Genomic DNA, 23,240 nt, shown 5'->3' on the forward strand with positions numbered 1-23,240 from the left:
TTTAAAGAAATCGAATTCGTTATAATGAATTCAATGAATCTGTTATAACAAATTTAATACGTTATAACGAATTCTTAAAATTGCTATAACGAATTCAAAAATGTTTTTGATAGGTCCCAAATTGGTTTCCGTATTTACAAGCTTTCATACCTTAAATATTTCGAAAATCAAACTAAACTGCATTTTATGCATAAAATTGACACTAAAAATTTATTGTTATGAGCAATCTAAGAAAGTGTAAATCTGGATAGTAAATATATCAAAGATTTGCTGGTTTTGAATTTTTCAACTTTCGTTTTAAATAAAGTACTGCGTAGTTCCTTTTAGAGCAATGACATGTAGCAATTTAGTTCAGGTCATACGGTGTATGAGTCTTTTATCATTCAGGAGAGCGGTTACAACGGACGTCCCTTGAATGAATAGAACGAAAATAGTGAGTAGAACTTAGTAATATCATATTGTCTCAACTGTCCCAATTTGTGATGGATTCTTTAAATTATGGAATTTACAAGCCATAATAAATAATATTTTCGAAGACCTCCTGTGTTCCGAGAAACAACAAAATTTATAGTAATTAACAATAATTTATCTACATATATACAATGAACAGGAAAATTTCAATCATGGTTATCACGAGAGTTTCACACCAAATCAACCACGGTCCACCATATTGTTCTTATTGTCCTTGCCAAATATCATAATTCTAATATCAACTTTGGAATGCTGTTGTTGGAATTTTTTTCAACAGAGGCGGTTTGAATGTGACCAAAGAAACGAGATAAAATATAAAGCACTCTTTTGGATGCAGCCATTTTCAAACCATTTTGATCTTAATTTCAAGAAAATCTCCATATAATGAAATACATCAATGATCAAATTTTCAATCTAAAATGTTTAAAATCTCTCTTTCCGGTCAGAATGTTGAGAACCTGCAATGTCACTTTTCATCTCATGGATATTTTTTTTAACCCAATACACCCTTTCATTTGAATTGAATACTAAGTAATTATATTTAATGTACCATTGACGAAAGTAGTGCTCAACATAGTAAATTAGTATTTAAAATATCCTGATTTAAAATAAAAATAGACATAAAGCACATTATGTTCATGGACATTTAAAAAAAACAAAATATTAATATTGTTGCAATTCTTTGTATCATCCTTTTTTTTTAAAGAAAGGTGATTTCATTTCAATAGGAGTTGTCGGTTAGAAAGAAAAGGTACATTTAATGAAATGGCGGCTTCATCCTTCGCCACTGTGAATACTGCTCCATAGTAAGTATTGTAATATACATGATTCAAGTCTTTTATCTCATAAACGATCAACAGTACTGCTGAATATTTACATTGTAAAAAAGTATTTTACATATCTTTTATCATACAGGATGTTTTTCCTTATTCTGAAGTTTAAAATATTGACTTTTGAAACTGAAATTGTAAGAAATTGTATACTCGCTCTCGCTTGCTAATTCGATGCCAATAAGTTTATTCTTAGATCCCTTTTTTCTCGGAAAAAAGTTGAAGGGATATAATATTGAGTGTGGATGCGGACAGGGTATTTAAATTTCCCTTGTGTACGTTAAGAAAGTGACGGAATTTGCACCTTGATCGAATGTTTCCTTGATTTTATCTTACTAATATCACAAATGCAAATAATTATACCACTTCAGGACAGATGATACAAACAACAATTGAATGTTTTCGTCGGTATTTGTTTTTTGGCCATATTTTACTTGTAGATGATTAGGATGGTAATTTTCTAAAATAAGAAATCATTAACTTTCTATAATGTTTAAAATTCAAGCTCTCTGTTACTATGTATACACCTCTTTGCTTTCATTAAAATTTCACAATTATAATGAATCTTATTACTGTGAAATTTCGAATGAAAAGAAAAGTGAAAATATATGCAGTGAGAGTTATTCATTTTAATCCTTAAAAAATTAATTCGTTTGTCATTATAGTGATTTTTGACAAAAGTTTGCAGATGTATAATCTATCCTCAAGAATTTAGACTTGATTTTTTCATTTCTATTGGAGTAGTTCATTAAAAGCTATTAGAAGAGAGTAAAATAAATGATGCTGAAAAAAAGGAGTCTATCATCATATTTTTGACGTCAAGTGTTAAGAAATAAAGTATCATTTTTTGAGTGTTATTGGAATGTAAAACGGGTTGGTCACGTGATCAAATCCCAAAAAGCCCTTCGGGCTTTATGGAAGATTTGATCTTGTGCCAACCCGTTTTACATCCCAATAACACGCAAAAAATGATACCTTGTTACTTATATTTACATTTGTGACTCATTCATAGTTTATATTTGCCTGATTGTGACTTTTAACATGTGAAATGCATTATTTTTCAAACCCAACGGCATGTATGTAATCCACTGAACGTGCGTCGACCCTTTATGACGTCACTGAGAAATTGCGTCGAACGTTTATCTATACGCACATCTATGACCTCTTGACCCAGTACCTGTATTTATACAGTTATAAAAACGCTTGCTTTCAGTAGTGTTATATAAAGGAAAACATTTGCAAATGTAAATATTTGCTGGTATACAATGTACTAGAGGTTGTCACGTAAACGTTTTATTCATCGTGGGCTTATAACAATGTAAACAATGGACGCGTTGACCGTATTCTATTCTAAATCCATTTAAACAGATTACAAATAAGAATTAAATACGAAAAATAAGAAAATAAGAATTAAAATTGAAAAGAAAATACAAACAGCGCATTTCAACTCTCACTAAAAGACATTCCAGGTCCTACACAGAGATATATTTAATGATTTTTTTTTAATCTTTGATATAAGTAAATTTTCCCGATCAACTTCATATCGATCCTTCCCAGAATTTTGAGCCAGATATTAAAAGTCTTTCTCTGCAAGATGAGGATACAGATTTTAAAGAAGTTGAAGAAGCTGAAACTCTTGCAGAACAACAAGCTGGTGATGAATGAAAATGTAGAAGCTGTTACTCAAGAAGAAACCGAAACTGAAAGTCAATCTACTGGTATCTAGACATAACCTGAAAGGTCAACAAGACCAGTAAGAGCAAGGACTAAGACAGAAGAACTTTTTTTAATTTTTCTTTATTTTGTGAGGTCATTAGAAGGGTCATTTCACAAGAGATTTTCAGTAGGAGTTTGCAACTGTATCGAAGAATACAGGGCAAGGCGGGGCTCGAGCTATCACTCTCGCTTTAAGCCCTGCCCTATATATGTGATACAGTTAGAAACCCGTTCTTCTCTAAATTTAATTAATAGTACTTGCTCCATTTGCTAGCAAATCAAACTGATTTTATAGGAACATTCACACATCATAAACTCTTTTTGACCTTATTTAAAAAAATAAAACCCTTCCACTGCACATTAAATTTATCAGATTTGATTTAATTACATTAACAAGCAAGGTGTTGTGTATATCAGTCTAACAACAAAGTCATAAAGCAACAAAAGCTTAAAAACATTTAAAAATAGTTAGATTTCAATCTTTTGAAACAGTATAAGAAATAAAATTGCCATGTGTCAAGCTTTTTAAGACATTATTGAAATAAATATTTCAAATGTCTTTTGACGAGAACAGTGATTAAATATAAATCGTCACAAAGTCTGTGTACATGTACATTGTATTATACTTATTTTGTTACCGATTTTTATTGTTAAATCTGTATGATATGATGACTTATACTTCGTGCGATACTTATTAGAATTTATATAACAATATCACTCTATTACCAAAAATTCATTCCTTATTACATGTATCACTGGCTTGGAATTCCTTTGGACTAGCGATATCGTATTTACCAAGTTTCCATGGTCAACTGATCATCTCAATAACCGATTAATTTCATCGTCTCCCTTCATGATAAACAAATGTCTGAACCTGACAAAATTAGTGATTGCAACTTCTACAACATCCTGGCACACTGCAGCGTTTTTACATTCTATATAAATTAATTAATTTGAAGGTACAGTGGCTGGAACGTTACTGTTGACAACTTACACGAACGATCACGTTACACGAACGATTCCGCACGATTAACGCACGATTAAACCTGTTACACGAACGATCTTTCACGTTCACGATTCTACACGTTACACGATCTTACACGATTGTTAACGCAAACGCACGTTTCTTCACTCAAAATAGTTCAAAATATTTAGGAATCAATATTTTCAAAACGAAATACGGCTTAAAACTTATAAAAGATTTCAAAGAATTATCAATATTATTTTATAGACTTTGAAAAAAAAAAACGGAAATTGATATTTCTGTAACTAAATATATGCCAGACTTAATATTTTAGATTAAAAATAATTATTTCTAAGGTAATTCTCCGATCAAAGAAAACGGATTTTGTTCGTTCTATTAGACGATGTACATGTATGTGGGTCGTATAATTTGATTGAATTGGATATCATGATATGCAGAAAGGGAGATTCGATTGAACAAAAATGGCAGCATGGAATGACTTAAATTATAATTACAAATTTTATCCTTATGTTTCCATTGATTCAATGTCTTATAAACTTGCCAATTATTCAACTTTTTTATTTGCAGAAATTTAAAATTAATTAATTACAAATAAGCTCAAGAGATAAACACAGATAATCAAAACTCCCGAAAATCATGCCGTGTCCTTGTATATTTGTCGACTAACTAGTTATGTAAGCATTGAGAAATGTTTATTTCTTTGTAAAAAAAAAAAAAAAATATTTATTTTCAATGAATTGATTTCAAGATTATCTTGACCACAATAAGAAGTAAATAATAATTAAAATCAGATTTTTCAAAAAGGCGTTAGAGATCTAAGTACGGTTTATCACAATATTGATCGCGCTATTTGACGAGAACTTAATATTGAACGACTTACTATTTTGCTTGTTTACGGGTGATAATTAGTTCGTTCTGCGTTCTATTATGTAAATTGCGCTTTTTCATTTTATTTGGATTTTAATTAATAAATTAAGAAAAACAAACAAGGGAAATGCTTATTTTACAAATAACATTCCGATAAAAACTTACAAAACGAGATTTACACGATTCTAAACGCACGATCTCGCACGATTAAAAACGCACACGATTGAGTCTGATACACGAACGATCTAGCACGTTACACGAACGATCACTCACGATACACGAACGATTCTACACGATTGGTTTGTCAACAATAACGTTCCAGCCACTGTATTTGTCGAGGAAAAACCACGGTGTCTCGCTATGCTTCCATTTTTTGACGCTATGTCAAGCGCTTGACAAATTTAATTCAAACGTTTGCGGAACCACCTCTAATACCACAGTGCCACCCAACTATTGATTATATGAATAATGTTATTAACTTTACTTTTTATGAGCTAAATTTTCCAAACTTTAATGAGCTACTAGTGTTTACATTTATATTGATAAATTCAGTTATAGGAACGATCAAAATTCAGACGAGGAACGCTTACGACAAATTTTGAATGACATTTCACGAGTGCTAAAAATGGAGGAATTTGATGAGGATCTTCAAGAATCCTTGAAAAGAGATTACCCAGATTACATCAAAATACTAGAAAATCGTGATAAGGACTTACTAAAAAAGGATTGTGCTATTGTCTTTACAGGCAAGTCTATATCATTGTCATGGTCTAACGAATTTCAAAAAAGTATTAAACAGCATTTTTAAATTCAAATTTATTTTGTAAAGGGATGAACATTTCTTGTAAAACAATGGAACTCGATTAATTGTTGCTCATAGAATACAAGTACACCCACAGCCAAAAAAAGAAACGAATATATTGATTTTAGGATAGCCCCATAAAATAAAAAAAAAGCCACACGCTTACACAAAGGTCGATAAGAACCATTGAACTAATAATTACAATCTCTACTTTTTAAAGAAGTATTCTTCTCATATTTCTTGTATTTAAAAATTGATGAAATTTTCACAAGCAGTCCAGAAGACTTTATCGCTTTAATTAATTTTGACCGAATTTATTTAGGAAAGAGTCATATCTATTTGATAAATGTAGGAACTTAAGTCCATTATTATTATTATTATTAAACTTACTTTTGAAAAGCCGAATGCGTAAGATGACGCTAATGCCAATGACCTTGTGACCTCGAAAATGACATATATACAAAAAATAGCTTTTTTCGAACTTTCGCCATATCTTTTAAATAATTTGAGAAAAAGATTTAATAATTGGTATGCATGTGTACTCCATTAATTAAATTAATTCATATGACATCAAGGTTAGTGACCTCTGACCTAGACTGATCTATATGCCAAAAGTACACTTATTTTGTTGCCACCGGGCGCATAGTATCTAACAAACACATCTTGTTGCACTCTGAAAATAGATTGATTGATTGTATTTTGTTTAACGTCCTTCTCGAGAATTTTTCACTCATATGGAGACGCAACCAGTTGCAGGTGGAGAGCTGCAAATTTTTACCTATTCTCATCACTTATGGCCATCAAGCAGGGTGGGGGGGGTCTTTTTAGTGCCAACACCAACATTAAGGTGGGATCTCGGATTATACGGACTCATCCGATAAATAGATGTCCACGTGCCACAACGGGATAAGAACCCGCGACGTAAGGATCAAATACTTTCTCTGCGCGTAAGGATCAAATACTTACTCTGCGACTCTAGAGGAGACGCTCAAACCACTGCCCCAATCGGGATACTTGATAATATCCAATCAATTAAGAGCTAATGTAGAATACATTTTCCTAATGCACTATTCCATCGATATTTCTGACAAGTGTGTCAAAAGGCTCATTTACACTCGTCAGTTATATGCTTAATGTGATTATATTTAATAGTACGATGAAAACTATATGAAATTTAATTTGTTACAGGTGACACAAGTGCAGGTAAATCTTCAATGATCAATTTAATACTAAAAACAGATATCCTGCCAGTGGGTGGGGATGCGACGACCAATGTAATTTGCAAAATAATACATTCAGAGCGAAAACATATCAAACTATTCCAACGAGATGGGACACTATTTGATGAAATAACAGAAAATGACATTTATAAAAACGATGAACAGAACTCGAGTGATGTCATGGAAAGTTCTGGCAATACCGATGAAAAAAGTCCAGAGGAAGTTGCTGAGCTAGGTTTTCCTCCAAGTACAGAAGGAACAAGTACAAATGATGATGTTACAAGAAAAGATAGATACATTCTTTCTGTTTTAAAAAATATATTTGAAAGTGCATCAGATTCATCAACTGGCATTGACATTCGGTTTGTTGAGATTTACTATCCAATAGAAATATTAAAGGTAATGAATTCCAATAAATATATTATTTCCGATTAATTTTTTTTTCATAATCTTTTTTCATTATTTTTTTAAATAGTTCCTTTAATTTCAAATCATTTTTGAAGGGAAATATAACAATTGTCGATACCCCAGGAGTCGGAGATTGTGTCAAACTCAACCAAATCCTAGAAGAGTATCTACCTTATGCAGTGGCTTTTGTATTCATCTTGAATCCGTCTGGTGGAGGTGGAATGCAAAAAGACAGGGTAAGATAAAATCCCAGGTATTAAGGGTTGATCCAAAGTTCGCAGAATAATCCCATATTTTATTTTATTATCATAAAATTACAATAAGACTATAGACAATTGTTGATTTTTTTAAAATAAGAAATATAAAAAAAATCTAATGTAGAAACTCTATGGTAGTTGCCATTTTGCAGTAATTTTACAATGAATTATATAGCGGTCGTGGCGGTGCTTCTGTCTCGACCAATTTACTCCCTTTTGATATTCAATATTACCTCGTACCAGTCTATATAACCTCTCAGAAACTTCCGCAATAAACACAGTCCATCTGATTTTTTTTAATTAATATGATGTTCACAAATGATTTGAAAGTAAATGAAATTGAATGTTAAAATGAAATTGACAGGCATATTTTTGTCATATCTCTCGAAACATAAATGTGATTTATGTAATATTGGTGATCTGACAAAGTTCCATATCTTACCGATCAAACTTCCAAATATAACATACAGACCCTAAACCGTGCTACTACACCTCAGAAACGAACCGTACCATTCCGTGCAGAAAGCGTACCGTACCGTGAACAAAACGTACCGTTCCGTGCACAAAGCGAACCGTTCCGTGCACAAAGCGTATCGTACCGTGAACAAAGCGTACCGTTCCGTGCACAAAGTGTACCGTACCGTTCTCAAAGCGAACCGTTCCGTTCGCAAAGCGTACTGTACCGTCCACAAAGCGTACCGTTCCGTGCAAGAAACGAACCGTACCGTTCTTTGGTTAATTATGCAAACCACGCCCCCAATGATTTTTGAATAATGTAATGACCAAATAAGTCATTTTCGTTTATTTCTCGCTACGGCGCCTGTGAAAGGAGGACGAAGGTTGTGTCTGCCTGTTCGAAACACCATTATCAAGTATCATGCATATGCCTCTGGGCCTTCAACTGTGAAAATAAGGAAACTACTCGAAGCAAAATACAACTTTAAAACAACTAGACAGAGTGTGAGACGATTTCTTATTTGCTATAAATTAGATCAACTGGTTGTGTTTGTGGCCAAACGTACAGTACAGGCCAGGAGTTTTCCCGCAAAACACGTACGGGGCAGTGTGGACCTCGAACGATGTCGGCGTCTTTGAAGTCTTTCATTTTTTTTATATTAGCAAATTAAATCAGTTTTCTTTTGAAATATTAGTTTTTTTTAATAATCGTAATTTAATTATACAGATATTTAAAATAAAATTATAAGGTGCCCCAAAATTCAATATAATCGTGCTCGTGCCCGGGGAAAAACCCTCTTTTAATGTGTACATGTACATTCATGTTTCATAATCCTATAATTATATTTGACATAAAAATAGGTTCAATAGACTATAATACCACTATGAAAGAACACGCTTTCATGAATTTATTCCCTGGTTGTCTCTACTTTTCATTTTCATTTTGCTCATTTAAATTATTAAATCTTATCGGATACAAGATTTTTGTCGTTAGTATGCATTCTTATGTAATACATATCAGATGTGTGATTTTACTAATGAATTATTTTGTAAGAATTATATAAAACATATATTAACTGTCTAGAGTAAAAATTAAAAAAGAACCGTATTAGACTCTCACATTAATTCCATTAAGATTTTTACTATAGGCGAATCATTGGTGCAGTTTTACTTACACTGAAAATCTGTAATCATGTAAAACATGGATTAAAATATTACATGCGGTAAACGTGAATATTTCTACTGAACTGACAGAGATGATAATCTTACTAATAAAACTGTGATAATCTTTCACGCTGCACATACAAAAATCGCCAGCCGAATTTCTTGCAAATAAAATGTGCAAACTGCAGTATAAATATTACTTCATTCTGAAATACATCTCATGAAAAATGAAAAAAAAAGTTTGCGAAAAAATAAAGATATTATAAGGTTTGTTGTACTGTATCCCGATCCCCTTGTAGAAAGCAATACGAATTAGCTGGTCGAAAGTTCTTAAGAAGTCTGCAAAATCGTACGTTGTTGTAAGTAAAAAAAAAAATTACAGGAAACGTCCATATTAGTGTCTCAAAAAAGATAATTTACTAAATAAAATGAAATTTAAAAAATATCAATCCTCTTTCAAGCCATTCGAGTTATGTTTGTCACCCCCCCCCCCCCTCATCTAGAAGGCAATACTTATGCAACTATATGAGACTTTAAATTGTGCTTAAAAAAAAGAAAATTATAATTTAGGGATACATGCTTCATTTTTGTCTGAAAAGGGATAATTTAGGTAGTAAATTTATAATCAGTGTTGTTTTGAAACCTGGAAGATGAATTTGCTGGATGTCAGTTGAGTGATTAAATACACTTGATGTGGTCAGAACTAAATAATTGGAAAGGTGTGTTAAACACGCGCACCCCCCTCCCCCTCCGGCTGTGACCCAATATTTTATTTAAACAGGTGTGAACTATGAACTGACCATAAGAATGTTTCAAATAACAGGAGAAATTCTTCTTGCGTAAACAGTCTTTCCGGGTTACCTAGCGTCATACCATTTTGATTGACAGGTGATGCACGAGAATTTCATGCGTGCAGCATGCTAGTACAGAGAACGGATTATTCATTGAACAATAGTTGTAAAGGGGTTGATTAAATAGAATCATAGACTGATTAATTCTGACTTTAGCGAGGAAATAAACGAAGAATGAGAATAAATACAAGTTATTTTTTTTATATAGATAATGTATTAAGGGGTTGCATCTTTCTCTCTATCCCCCTTCTCTCTCTCTCAATCACGACATCGTTTTTACAGACTACAAGAATAGAATAACTTAATAAAATAAACTTATTGAAATAATTACTTAATACACTGAAAGGATTATTGAAAACATAAATACTTGTCTGTGAAAAGAATGTTTTCTGTAGCGAGAAAGTGCCCGGAAATTTTTGTATTGATTTCATGTTTCTGCTGCCGATTTTCGTATTTATTTTGTTTACTGACATTTTCCTTCTGAAGCAAACGTTTGAACGGTAGATCTATTATTTTAAAAATAAAAAAAACAATGTACATATCTAATTACTAGGAATAAAAATGAAGCAGGAAGAGTCATATTTATTTCTATAGATCAATGAATTAAAAATAAGTTACATATGTGCGTAGCGTTATATGTATAGAACAAGTATATACCCGATATATATATATATATATATATATATATATATATATTAATTCCTTTTAATTATCTTAAAACTTTATTTGAAAGTGAAAAAAATATTTCATTTAATTTTTTTTCCGTTTTAAAATGAAGGTTCAGCATACGTAAATAATAAGCACGGAAATCTTTACGAGTTCTATATATATTAATACATATCTATACATAATGTCAAAGACATCGGTGGGATGATGTTTTTTCTTCCTTTCATTTTTTTTTCATTAATTTGTTAAAAGCGGAAATATAATTATATACGTGCATTAAGTACTTCAAAAGTCATTTGAAATGAATTAATTTTTATCAGCCAATCAAAAATTAAAGCTAAGAGGCTCCGCACACTTCATTTGCATACCGTTTCCCGAAGCGTGCCGTTCATTAAACGAACCGTTCCGTGCAAGAAACGAAACGTACCGTCCACAAAGCGTACCGTTCCGTGCACAAAGCGAACCTTTCCGTGCACAAAGCGTACCGTTCCGTGAACAAAGCGAACCGTTTCGTGCACAAAGCGTACCGTACCGTTCACAAAACGAACCGTTCCGTTCTCAAAGCGTACCGTTCCGTGCACAAAGCGTACCTAACCGTACCGTTCAAGTGGTGTAGTAGCACGGTTTAGGGTCTGTAGCACATATATTAGATGAGAATACATCAAATATTATCATTTTATACAATGATGACAAAAACAATCTAAGGGGAGATCCAGATAATACTGAAATCACAAGATGCTTTTATAAAATCCCTGAATATGACAAAGTGATCTCCCCTGTTACATAACTTTACAAATTTTTTTACAAAATAAAATACAACAAGCTATTCAACAAACTATCCAAAAATGTTATTTCAATATTAACAAAACAAAAAAGAGCAGCCACCAAAGGCAAACAGAATGTTTGCAACCCCCACACAAGGAAGTAGCAACACATTTTTCTAATTTCATAGAACAAAAATGTCCTGAGAACATTGCACATGATCCAGTGAAATGAGGAACCAGTAGGAACATTATCATGCAAAATAAGTCATACATAACAATAAAACTAAATAGTGACATTAAATACATGTTAAGTAAGACTTTGATAAAGACCTGTATTCAAAATAAAAGCATTAACAGTAATTCTATGTACACAACTACATATTAAGGAAGTGAGCAATACTGTACACAGCAGTTGACTGCTGACTTGTGTATGAGCACTAGAATATCAGCGTCTGAACACAGTTGATTGAACAAGGTATTTTATAAGAATCTAACAAGAGGTTGAAATTCAAATGGTAAAGTTTTGCAAGCGTATATATCTACGAACAGCATCAGATTTTCATCTGCTTATTTTCTGAATGCCGTTTTTATAATATATTAAATGTGCAGCGTGTGTAGCTGTTTCTATTCTGAAACTATGTCCTATATTAAGAGATGGGTTAGGCCAATAAAACGGATTGCAGTTTGTAAGTTTTTGGTCAAAAATGTGTTCGTGACTCCCCCCCAACCCCAAATAGAAATAAAGGACTTGATTCGTAAGAAACTGTTTTAATGTAGAGCCACAGTGCTTGAACTGGGCACATATCTTAGTTGCTTGAAGTTAAAGGTTAATTTGAAAAAAGATCTTTTGTTTCATTTGTTTTGAAGTTTTTCAATACTATTGTGACTGCACAAGGTGTTTCATGTTGAAATTGAAAAGTCACATCGTCTCGTTGAATGACTTTGAGATGAGATGGATTGGCCATCTTTTGATTTGATAACAAGTTAAACACAAAATCGCATTAAATGCTAAAAAGAAAATGGACTTGAGTAGGATCCTGGAATATAAATTCTGTACTGATGAACTGAAACATTTTATTAATTTTGACAATATGGGACAGTAATTGGCAATCTTGAAGCACGGAAACATACATATCTATACATAATGTCAAAGACATCGGTGGGATGATGTTTTTTCTTCCTTTCATTTTTTTTCCCAATATTCCTCAATCACCGCTGTAATGTAAATTTATGTTTAAATTGAGACCGAGAAATGAATTTTTTAAAAGCGGAAATATAATTATATACGTGCATTAAGTACTTAAAAAGTCATTTGAAATGAATTAATTTTTAGCAGCCAATAAAAAATTAATTAAAGCTAAGAGGCTCCGCCCACTTCATTTGAGTACCGTTTCCCGAAGCGTACCGTTCACAAAACGAACCGTTCCGTGCAAGAAACGAAAAGTAACAATGAACAAAGCGTACCGTTCCGTGCACAAAGCGAACCGTTCCGTGCACAAAGCGTACCGTCCCGTGAACAAAGCGAACCGTTCCGTGCGCAAAGCGTACCGTACCGTTCACAAAACGAACCGTTCCGTTCTCAAAGCGTACCGTTCCGTGCACAAAGCGTACCGAACCGTTCCGTTCAAGTGGTGTAGTAGCACGGTTTAGGGTCTGTACCATATATCATAACTTTCCGTTGGATACAACAATGTTAAAATGTTACCTACTTTAGAAAAAAAATTACACTAACCCTTAACTTTTGAACAGGTGTTTTTGAGGCTTTAATATTTCACTTGTATAGTTTCTGTAGTCCTTTCCCTGTTTACTTTGTTTTTAATATTTCAAGCTTGAGCTGACCAAAATGCACAACATTTCGCCAATAACATTTAATTGAGTTGTGATTTGGATTATTTGTTAGGGTTTTAGTTCTGTTAAAGAAAGTATGCACAGGAATGTTTCAAAAGTATGAAGTCTTTCATTTTTATTTCAGATACTTAAAGTCATGAACAGCATAAATGCCCAGGAGAGATCGATGGTATGCTTTGAACCTTCTGATGTTATTTTCATAGTCAACAAATGGGATGCTGTTTATGACAAAGAAGAAAGCGTCATTGAACAAGAATGGAATAAGGTTGTTAAGAAGATCAAGGATTCCTGGCCAAGCGTTCATTCTGACAACATTATAAAAATGTCTACAAAACTGGTACAGTCGTTGAAAATTTCACTATTTTTGTTTGTTTACTCTAAGCCAAATACCCGCACTCAACGTTTAGAGAACGTACAGATACTGTTCAAAGTAGGCTGAAGTGCAAAATTCTCTATACTTCAAAATATTTTAGATCAACTGCGCTATTCTGGAAATTTGCTTTTAAGATAACCTGGGCTGAAAGTTGCGATCACATTTTTTCCAACGTCTGTCAGAATGTCCATCATTAAATGTTTACATTTTTTTTGACAATTTTGACTTCAGAACCACCCCGCAAAGGATCACTTCATTATAAATAGGGATCTGACCTATAGCACCGTGCTTGGTTTTATATTCTACAAAAAGCTTGTCGATTTTCGTTCTGATGAATAACATTAGGCTGAATACATATACATGGAACAATTGTTTTACTAAATCTTTAATTAAGTGACACTTTACGTTTAAATGAAGCATCATTTTATTTTGGAAATTTGCTTTTTACCTAAATATATTCATTTTTAATGTTATCATTAAATTTTAGAAGGTAATACGTAACTCTTAAAACACCTACCCCCTTCTTGCAATCAGTCATTTTGAAGAAATATAGGCATCACATCCTGAAAGAAAGAAGGATTTTTTCCCTAGCATTTTCGTAATATACTTATGATAAACAGCTACAAAATCTTAAAATTCCAAAATATTGCTAAAAATTTTATAAAAAAAATGCAAGCTTTTGATTTCTGTTAAGAGGGCTAAAAGCAACTTCCGGTAGTGGAAAAAAAATCATTCAACCGTTAAATAACTGATTTGGCGAATTAAAAGTTTTTCTATTTTTTTTGTACATAGTTATAATCCGTATATAATGTTCAATCTTAAAATGAGGGTGTTGCGTTTCTATTGACGGTGAGTATATTAACATTTTTTTAATATTGTAATCATAAATTTAAATAACAATCATGAGTAGAGGACTTTTTTCAGAGTAATTGATTAAATTACGATTACTTGTAATCATAAAAATGGATGATCACTGATTACTTATGATTACTTTGCAAATTATAATCGATTACAGCTGATTACGATAACTGATTACGATTACCCCAGCCCTGCTTGGTAAACTACAATCTTTCTTTCATTATTTAAATATTTTCATTAATTGAAGTTCAATTTAGAAAAAATAAGATCAATTCTAGTCATTATGTGACCAAGTCATTTTGATATTTAAGTAATTTGAATATTAAGATATTTAATTTATTTTAAACCATGAACAATTGATATTGATACTTTTTTTTTCTTTTATGGAATAGTTGAACTGTAAAACCGCACGTTATGCAGAAAATTTTTCATGTTTTGAAACGACTCTACGTGTTCTTGTTGACAAGAACATCAACAAAAGAATAAAAGCTAACCACAGGTATTTAAGATATTATTAGTGTGTGTACGTGAGGGTATGAGAGAGAGGGTGTGTGCGAGGGTGTGTATACAATATACATATATTTCAATTGACAGCTTATCATCTGCCAAAGTTAAAGTAAAGAAAATTTGATGTTAAAGAGTAACTGTGAAATTACTAATTGTCAAAGGGAGTTTGTGAATAAAAGATTAAAGAGACAATCCTTGAGAATGGAAATTCAATTAAGAAGGAACAAAACCACAAGGGCCGGCACTTTTGAATAGAAAAATTGTAATTTTACACAATGTGTTCTTTTGTTTTAAAGTTTGAGTTAACTAGTAATAGAGTATGCACTTGTATAATTCTTACACCGACAAAGTTCACCTGCAAAACACATTAAAAATTCTTCCTTGGATATAAATATAAATTATTATAACAGTAGCTTGATCCGAAGGGTCTTCGCGTCTCGTTTGATCTGATGATCCGCGCCTGTCAACTCGACGTGATATGGCTCTTCGGATCAAGTTACTGTTATAATGATAAATTTATTATAACCCTCTTCAAAACTAGCAAAAAAAAAAAAGCAAAAGAAAACTCTAGAGATCAATTGCATAACATTTATCCATAAAACAAAGCATAATAACAAGGAACATTTTAACGCGCAAGAAAAATAACGTCATATTTCTACGTACTACGTCATCAGTTTCAGACAGTGGTGATATGTATTCAGAAAGCAACATGTTGATGATCCGGAAAATCGGATCACGACGTCACGTGATTGTGTAAATTCAACAGTAAAATTGGGTGATACACATTAGGTATATAATGAAATAAAACACATGACTTGAGAGAGATAATGTTCTCTCAGTTCTTTGATAATATAAAGAATGAAATGAATTTTATTTGCATATAGGCAATATCAAAAAAATACTAATTTCAGATGAACGGACAAATTGCTAATTTTTTTCATTTATTTCAAATATTCACATCATTTTGAATGAATTTTTGATTATTGACAGCATTGTTATCGCAGCTTTTTGTTTGACGATTGAAATGGTATTTGTGTATCGAAATCACGGATCCAACTATGCCGCAAAAATGTCACTTTCTGTATCAGAAAGCACTCAAATCTAAATCCGATGCCAATTAAAATGCTTTTAAGCGCCATGTGAGTTGGGATTCAGATCAACAAAGCGAAGCGCTACTTTGTCAACGAGGGAATTGAGCATTCACACGCCCAAGTATAAAAAGGTCTCTTCCCTCGAAATGAACTCAATCCGAAGTCACTTAATGGACTTTGATATCTGCTTTTAAAAAAATTGATAGATAGTGTTCGACATTAAGGACGCACAAGTCAGCAAAAATGGAGACTTATTATCCTTTGTATCTTTTAAAGAAAACACTGTGAGGTATTTAAGATATTATTACAGTAAAACTCGATTGTAGCAGTGTCCTTGGGACCTGTGAATTTAATTTGCTATATCCGGAATTCGTAATATCCGTATAACGAATTCGTAGAACCATTTTGTCGCATTGGCAATAGGCATGTTTTCCTTCAAGTATTACTCCCAAATATGCCAGGGAAGCAAAAACATGTATTACAAAACATATCTCCAATAACTAAGGTTTTATTTTCAATTGAATTTTATATACAAATGCTTAAAGGAAATACAGTCAGTTCAATTTATCATTATTTTTGTATAATCTTTAAAAGTTCATTATATAAGATGTGAATTGTTTTACATTCAACCTCAAAGGGACTTAAAATCAGTTCGTTATATCCGTAAACTCGTTATATCAGAGTTCGTTATGACCGGTAGATTTTACAAACTATTAAGATTTGTTTAGAATTTAGCCGGGGACCCAATAAAACTTCACTTTATCCGTGATTTTGCTATATCAGTGTTCGTACTAAACGAGTTTTACTGTATTTTAGTTACAAATTGAATATAAAGTTAATTTAGTTGAAAGATTTATTTATAAAGCAAAATGTGATGAAAACAACAGGGATACTATCTAAATGTAATAAATACTCATGCATTTTGAAATTATAGTGATTTGAAGGTCATAAAAGATCAATAACTATTATACCCCTGCAGACATAATTGATAGCCAAAAATGACATTTAATGGAAGCAAATGTGTAACTGTAATAAGAACTGGATAGGAATAATTTTCGCTCCAAATGTAGGGTTTGGTCAGCTTTTGCAAAGTCTTGTGATGCAATTGTCTTTGGCAAAACATGTCAGTCTTATTTGTCTATTGCTGCTACATTTGGTTTAAATCTGGCGATTTAGATGACTGTGGCAGAAACAGGTTGCTGTTGCTTTGCAAAAATGGAAGTGTCAAACAAGACGTATGTGGTTGTGTTTTGTGAAACTGCAAATACGGTTCTAGGATTCTGCAAAATTAAATATGCATATGTAGGTAGAACATGGTTAAGGTACCTATTTTCATCAAAATCATTTGAATTCGAGCCAAATCAATCTTACTTTTCTTTAAACTTTCAAGGGTAATAGAGATTTTAAATAGGCCAAGATTATTTTTTTTTAATTCAATTCCTGTCGTTAGATTTGTAAGATTTCCGTCTTTTTCAAAAACATTTCATATGATCATAAATGTTTAGAGTGACGTCAAGTATTTTTGCAAATCAACTTTCTGTCTTGCATTTTCATGTTCTGAAATTTATATGAAATTCTTTTCTTTTCAAGACACCTGTTCAATGTATCTTAATTAAATATCTTACAAACGAATTTAATGTGATTTCCAGATGATCTTTGTCAGTGTAAGAATTCTATATTACTCATAGAGAAGGAACTTGTCAACAACAAACGCTGTGCAAAATTACAATGTTCCTATTAAAAAAAAAGGTCCACCGTAGGCAATCGTACAATTGATTCTGCTGCAAAATAAAAAAAAGGAAATCCTCAAACAGCAACAATTGTGATTCAAAAGATCAACCAGCATTACAATCTACTATAAATATAGATATCTGAACAAAATCGTGTTTTCTTAGTTTTGAATATTTTGTTTTAGATTTCTGAAAGCCATGTTAAATAAAGTTGAGAACTTTGTCAATATAAGAATTGCTGCGACAAATGGGCCTTTTCTCAAGTTAAAAACAAAATTGGAGGGATGCTTAGAGAGATTGAAAGAACTTGAAAAACGGAGCAAGACTGTAAGTTTCTCTTGGAGCACATGTATTGTATACTGCACGTTTGAATATTTAATATTTATGTTTCTAAATAGCTAGGATCAAAACAAAATATGATTAGCAAAATCCAATTATGAAAAACGTAAATTTTGTTTAATTGTAGACTTTTGAAGATTGCACAAAAATGATGGATGCTGTGTTAAAAAAGCATGGAAAAAAATTGCTGGCGTTCATTAGATCAGAGGAGTTTAAAAATCAGGTTCTATATGTCGATTCAGAATTGCAAACCACCCTACGATTTAGGATAGATATGGTTATAAAAGAAAGAATGAAGAATGTCATTTCATTATGGATTGAAAGGAATGAGTCGTGCATCAAAAGTGAACTGGATGATATTTTATGTCACAAATTTGAGGAAATATATGGAGAACTACAAGATGAATTAGAAGATTTTGGATACACATCAAACCGAATCAATATCAGTGAAATACTTAAAACAATACTCTCTGGGGTTGTGGGAATAGGAGCTGGCCTAATATCACTGGTTGTTTTGGCTCCTTTTGTCACTGCTGAAGTTTGTACTGCGGGTGCTGCAGTGGTCATGATACTTTCATTCAATATTTCAAAGAAATTTCTTGGAAATCTTACTTTAACAAGATCCGAAATAATAGATAATTCCTTTTCCACAAGAAGAAATGAAATCACACAAGATATGATTTTACAAATTTTAGACAAAGAATTTGGTGCTCAATTCCGACACAGTGCAGACGAGTTGTTTTGTCAATTAATTCCGCAAGATATAAAAATGGCTGAAAGTTTGTTAAAAAATGTCAAAAAAGACTATAATAGAGATTTAAAGAAAAGAGCTGCCTTAATTAAGTTGTCTTTTGAAATTTTGAAAGTAAAAGAGAGGCTGCAATGTTGCCATTTTTTAGGTACAATTGAGTGAAAGGAAACATCGTACAAAACTAATTTTGATACATAAACAGGTCAAGAAAGAATTGTTTCATACTTTGTGCTTATCCTGCTTTTAGTAAAAGAAATAAGTTAGCATAGCAAGTAAACCGAATAACTCTGAATATATTACATTAAACTAGTAACCTCAAATACTTGTCTTTTTCTGTCTTTATCCATTGTGTCATTAAACCAGTACATGTAAATTAAATATATAAGTAAATATAATTGCATATACATGTACAACTGTATGACAATATTTTCTATGCTCTTTTGATGTTTTTAATTAGTGATATTGTTACTAGTTTAAAGCCATATGTAGTATAGGGATATCACGCTATGGAAATGTGTTAATGTTAAACTAACACAGGACTTTGAGCTTTTTTTCTGTTATAAGAAACATTATCTAAAATGTGTTTATCTTGAATTTTGATATCTAATAAAAGTGGCAAGTATGATTCGTGCAAATACTTGTTCTACTTACATGTGCGTTTATCTTAAAACGAAACCGGAATAAGATATTTTATTGCTTGTGTTAAGTGAAAGCCTTAACCGATCTATTTTAAGTAGCATTTTTGTAATTGAAGTATTTATTTGATTCATGTGCAACTAGACCATGTATATTGTTCTAAAAGATGTATGACTACAGTCAGTTTATATTTTTGTTACAGATAGTGAATGTAACAAATTAAATATTATACAATAGATATGTACAAAAGTTTCATATATATATATATATATATATATATATATATATATATATATATATATATATATATATATATATATATATATATATATATAAAGCACTAAAAATGACCAACGACACGAACAATAAAAATTGTCAAATTTTCGGGACGCCTTGTCCCTTCCTCAGGACAAAGAAAAGAGTTAAAAGGTCATAAGAACAAAGGAAAAAGCGAAACAAAAAACAACTAGCACTACTACTAAACTACTAAACACTATATATTCACCCGAGTATACCCGATAGACCGGACGCATTTCATAGCGGTCCGGATTCTTTCTTTAATAGTGTTCTTAAAAATTTCCAAATCAACATGTAACTTAGTATGTAAATATATAGTGTTTAGTAGTTTAGTAGTAGTGCTAGTTGTTTTTTGTTTCGCTTTTTCCTTTATTCTTATGACTTTTTAACTTTTTTCTTTGTCCTGAGGAAGGGACAGGGCGTCCCGAAAATTTGACAATTTTTTATTGTTCGTGTCGTTGGTCACTTTTAGTGCTTGATATAAATTTCCATCCGTGACCTTATATCTACTTGGTAGATCCGACATTTAGGATATACAGTGTTGTTGGTTTTTTAGTGCTTTATATATATATATATATATATATATATATATATATATATATATATATATATATATATATATATATATATATATATATATATATATATATATATATATTTAAAAGTAAAAATCCAAAAATATCACAAAACATATACTGCAAGCACTTTCGCCATGTTCGGCTCTTCAGGCAGTTATACAAATGTCAGGTAGGTTACCTGGTAACGTCAAAAGCATAAAGTTCATTGTGACGTCATAATAGATGTAGGTAGCGTTAAGTTGGCGTAATTGTTAATGTACAAATCTTGCACTAACTTTCACACATTATACAAATGAAATTTCAAAATATAAAATATACAAAATCATTTGCGATTAAGTTTGGGTTTAAAGAGGTTGATAAAAAAGTCTTCTTTTGCCAAACGTAAATTTTCGTTTTCACTTGGAAGTTTATAAAAAGGGAAAATCTTAAATATTCCTTTGCCACATTTTGCGAAATGTTCACAACACGGTGTATTACGCACACTAGGGTCTTTAATTTGTTGTTTGTGCACACGAACCCTGGCATTTAGTTTTCCGGTTTGTCCAATATAATATTCTTTACACGTCGGACAGATGGCACAGTAGATGACGTTTTCCGATTTACAGTTCATAGATGAGTTGGTTCGAATTTCCATTCCTGATTTAAGTTGGATTTTATTCCCCTCTTCTAAATATGTACATGTTCCGCATCTCGGATCTCCGCATTTTTTAATGGTTGGAATTTCCTCCTGTGTTGTAAAACGGGCCTTGGTCAACAGTTTTTTAAGATTTGGTGCTTGTCGTCGACTGTTTATGATATCATTTGGCTGAACTAAACTTTTCATGTTTTCCGATTGTTCTAAAATGGGATAAAATCTTTTAGCGTCCATAAGGATGTTTCTGTTCCTTGGGTTATGGGTAACTACAAAGGCTATTTTCCCGTCATCATCGGTGTCGTCTATACGGCGTGGATTTCTTAGGTCCTCTATTGGAATTTCGGATGCCTTTTCTATTCCAATGTTTATAAGATCCAATGGATAATTTTGTCGTCTTAAATATATTTTTAATTCTTCCAAACGTCTACATCGTAGGGTTTCATCTGTAATAATTGTACAGATTCTTCGTGCTGTATTAAACGGAATATTACGTTTTGTGTGGGATGGGTGGCACGATCTAAAATCCAAATATTGGTGCGTGTCCGTGGGTTTACAGTACAAGTCTGTAGTTATACACGATCCATTTTTTATAATAAGAAGATCTAAAAATGGAAGTTCCTTACGACTTTTTTCTATAGTAAATTGTATGGAATCATGGAGGTTATTTAGAAGTGAATGGAATTGAGTTAAGTCTTCTTCACCCCTGGTCCAAAATATGAAGCAGTCGTCTAGGTAACGTTTCCAATTATTTTTTATGTAGTTAGCAAAGTCGACATCAAACAGTTCAGGTATTTTCCCATATAGTTGATCTTCTAAATATCCCATCACTAAAGTTGCGTATGAGGGAGCAACTTTTGTCCCCATTGCGGTTCCTTTTATTTGTAGGTAAAGAATATTATATTGGACAAACGGGAAAATTAAATGCCAGGGTTCGTGTGCACAAACAACAAATTAAAGACCCTAGTGTGCGTAATACACCGTGTTGTGAACATTTCGCAAAATGTGGCAAAGGAATATTTAAGATTTTCCCTTTTTATAAACTTCCAAATGAAAACGAAAATTTACGTTTAGCAAAAGAAGACTATTTTATCAACCTCTTTAAACCCAAACTTAATCGCAAATGATTTTGTATATTTTATATTTTAAAATTTCATTTGTATAATATGTGAAAGTAAGTGCAAGATTTTTACATTAACAATGACGCCAACTTAACGCTACCAACATCTATTATGACGTCACAATGAACTTTATGCTTTTGACGTTACCAGGTAACCTACCTGACATTTGTATAACTGCCTGAAGAGCCGAACATGGCGAAAGCGCTTGCAGTAAATGTTTTGTGATATTTTTGGATTTTTACTTTTAAATATACCAAAAACTGTACTGATTCTTCATTTTGTTTAGAAATTATTTATTGATCGGTACATGAATCCAAGATGTCACAAACCAGAGCTAAGACGGTAGCGGAATCCAAAGGAATTATAGGGATTTTAGAAGAAATCTCGGAGAAAATCTCTACACTTTGTAGTAAGTATGAGAATCTTACTGTTGCAATCAAGGATATGGAGGAACTGAACCGCATATTTCGAGAGGAAGTCCAGGTTTTATTATCTACCAGGAATGCTGACAACGATGGAAATATTATGTCACATGGAAATAACTATGCGACTAATGCGGAAAATATAATTCAACAATGGAGCGAATTAAATCTTGAAAAGGAAGCTTACAAGAAGAGGAGACAACTGAAAGGAGTATGGTTTAAACTTCTTAACCAGAGGAAACAGGCGTACTGGAATGCTATAAAAAATGAAAATCTTGCCAATACCTACGAAAACTGGAAAAATGAAGAAATAATTATTTTTCCCAGGAAATTTAGGATCAAAACGATCGACTCGGAATCCACCGAAGAAACAGAAATTAGAGCTAATTTAGCACTGCAAAGATTTGAGACGGAATTTACATTACTTCGACTGAGAGTTCCTAAATTCAAAAGTCAGTTTGAAAATTGTGATAAAGTTATGACCGAAGAAATACAAAAATGCAGTAATGGCAAAATGGAGGAAAAACTACTGGAATTATGGCTTAAGGATGTGTCAAGAGAGGAGGAGAAATCACAAAAATTCTTGGAATCTAAAAAAGTG

The 23,240-nt window shown here is 32.1% G+C and overlaps 2 protein-coding genes and 1 long non-coding RNA gene across 3 annotated transcripts; 2 read left to right on the forward strand and 1 right to left on the reverse strand.

Moving 5' to 3' along the window:
• Nucleotides 1-320: 320 nt before the first annotated feature.
• LOC134272186 (uncharacterized) lies at nucleotides 321-5,610 on the forward strand. The gene is made up of 3 exons (XR_009993143.1): nucleotides 321-433; nucleotides 1,200-1,277; nucleotides 5,422-5,610. It is a non-coding gene; the product is annotated as an uncharacterized LOC134272186 (long non-coding RNA).
• Nucleotides 5,611-6,859: 1,249 nt separating this feature from the next.
• LOC134272179 (dynamin-like protein 1) lies at nucleotides 6,860-19,312 on the forward strand. The gene is made up of 6 exons (XM_062754429.1): nucleotides 6,860-7,290; nucleotides 7,395-7,535; nucleotides 13,430-13,642; nucleotides 14,929-15,035; nucleotides 18,050-18,191; nucleotides 18,331-19,312. The coding sequence occupies exons 1-6, from the start codon at nucleotides 6,886-6,888 to the stop codon at nucleotides 19,114-19,116; spliced, it is 1,794 nt and encodes a 597-aa protein (XP_062610413.1). The 5' UTR covers nucleotides 6,860-6,885; the 3' UTR covers nucleotides 19,117-19,312.
• A 1,475-nt stretch (nucleotides 19,313-20,787) lies between these two features.
• On the reverse strand, nucleotides 20,788-21,963 carry LOC134272190 (uncharacterized). Its single transcript, XM_062754439.1, has one exon. The coding sequence runs from the start codon at nucleotides 21,961-21,963 to the stop codon at nucleotides 20,788-20,790; it is 1,176 nt and encodes a 391-aa protein (XP_062610423.1).
• Between the last annotated feature and the right edge of the window lie 1,277 nt (nucleotides 21,964-23,240).

Source organism: Saccostrea cucullata, unplaced genomic scaffold (assembly GCF_032062105.1).
Source record: "Saccostrea cucullata isolate Sc308-1 unplaced genomic scaffold, CSIRO_AGI_Scuc_v1 ctg2266, whole genome shotgun sequence".
Taxonomy (NCBI): Eukaryota; Metazoa; Mollusca; class Bivalvia; order Ostreida; family Ostreidae; genus Saccostrea; species Saccostrea cuccullata.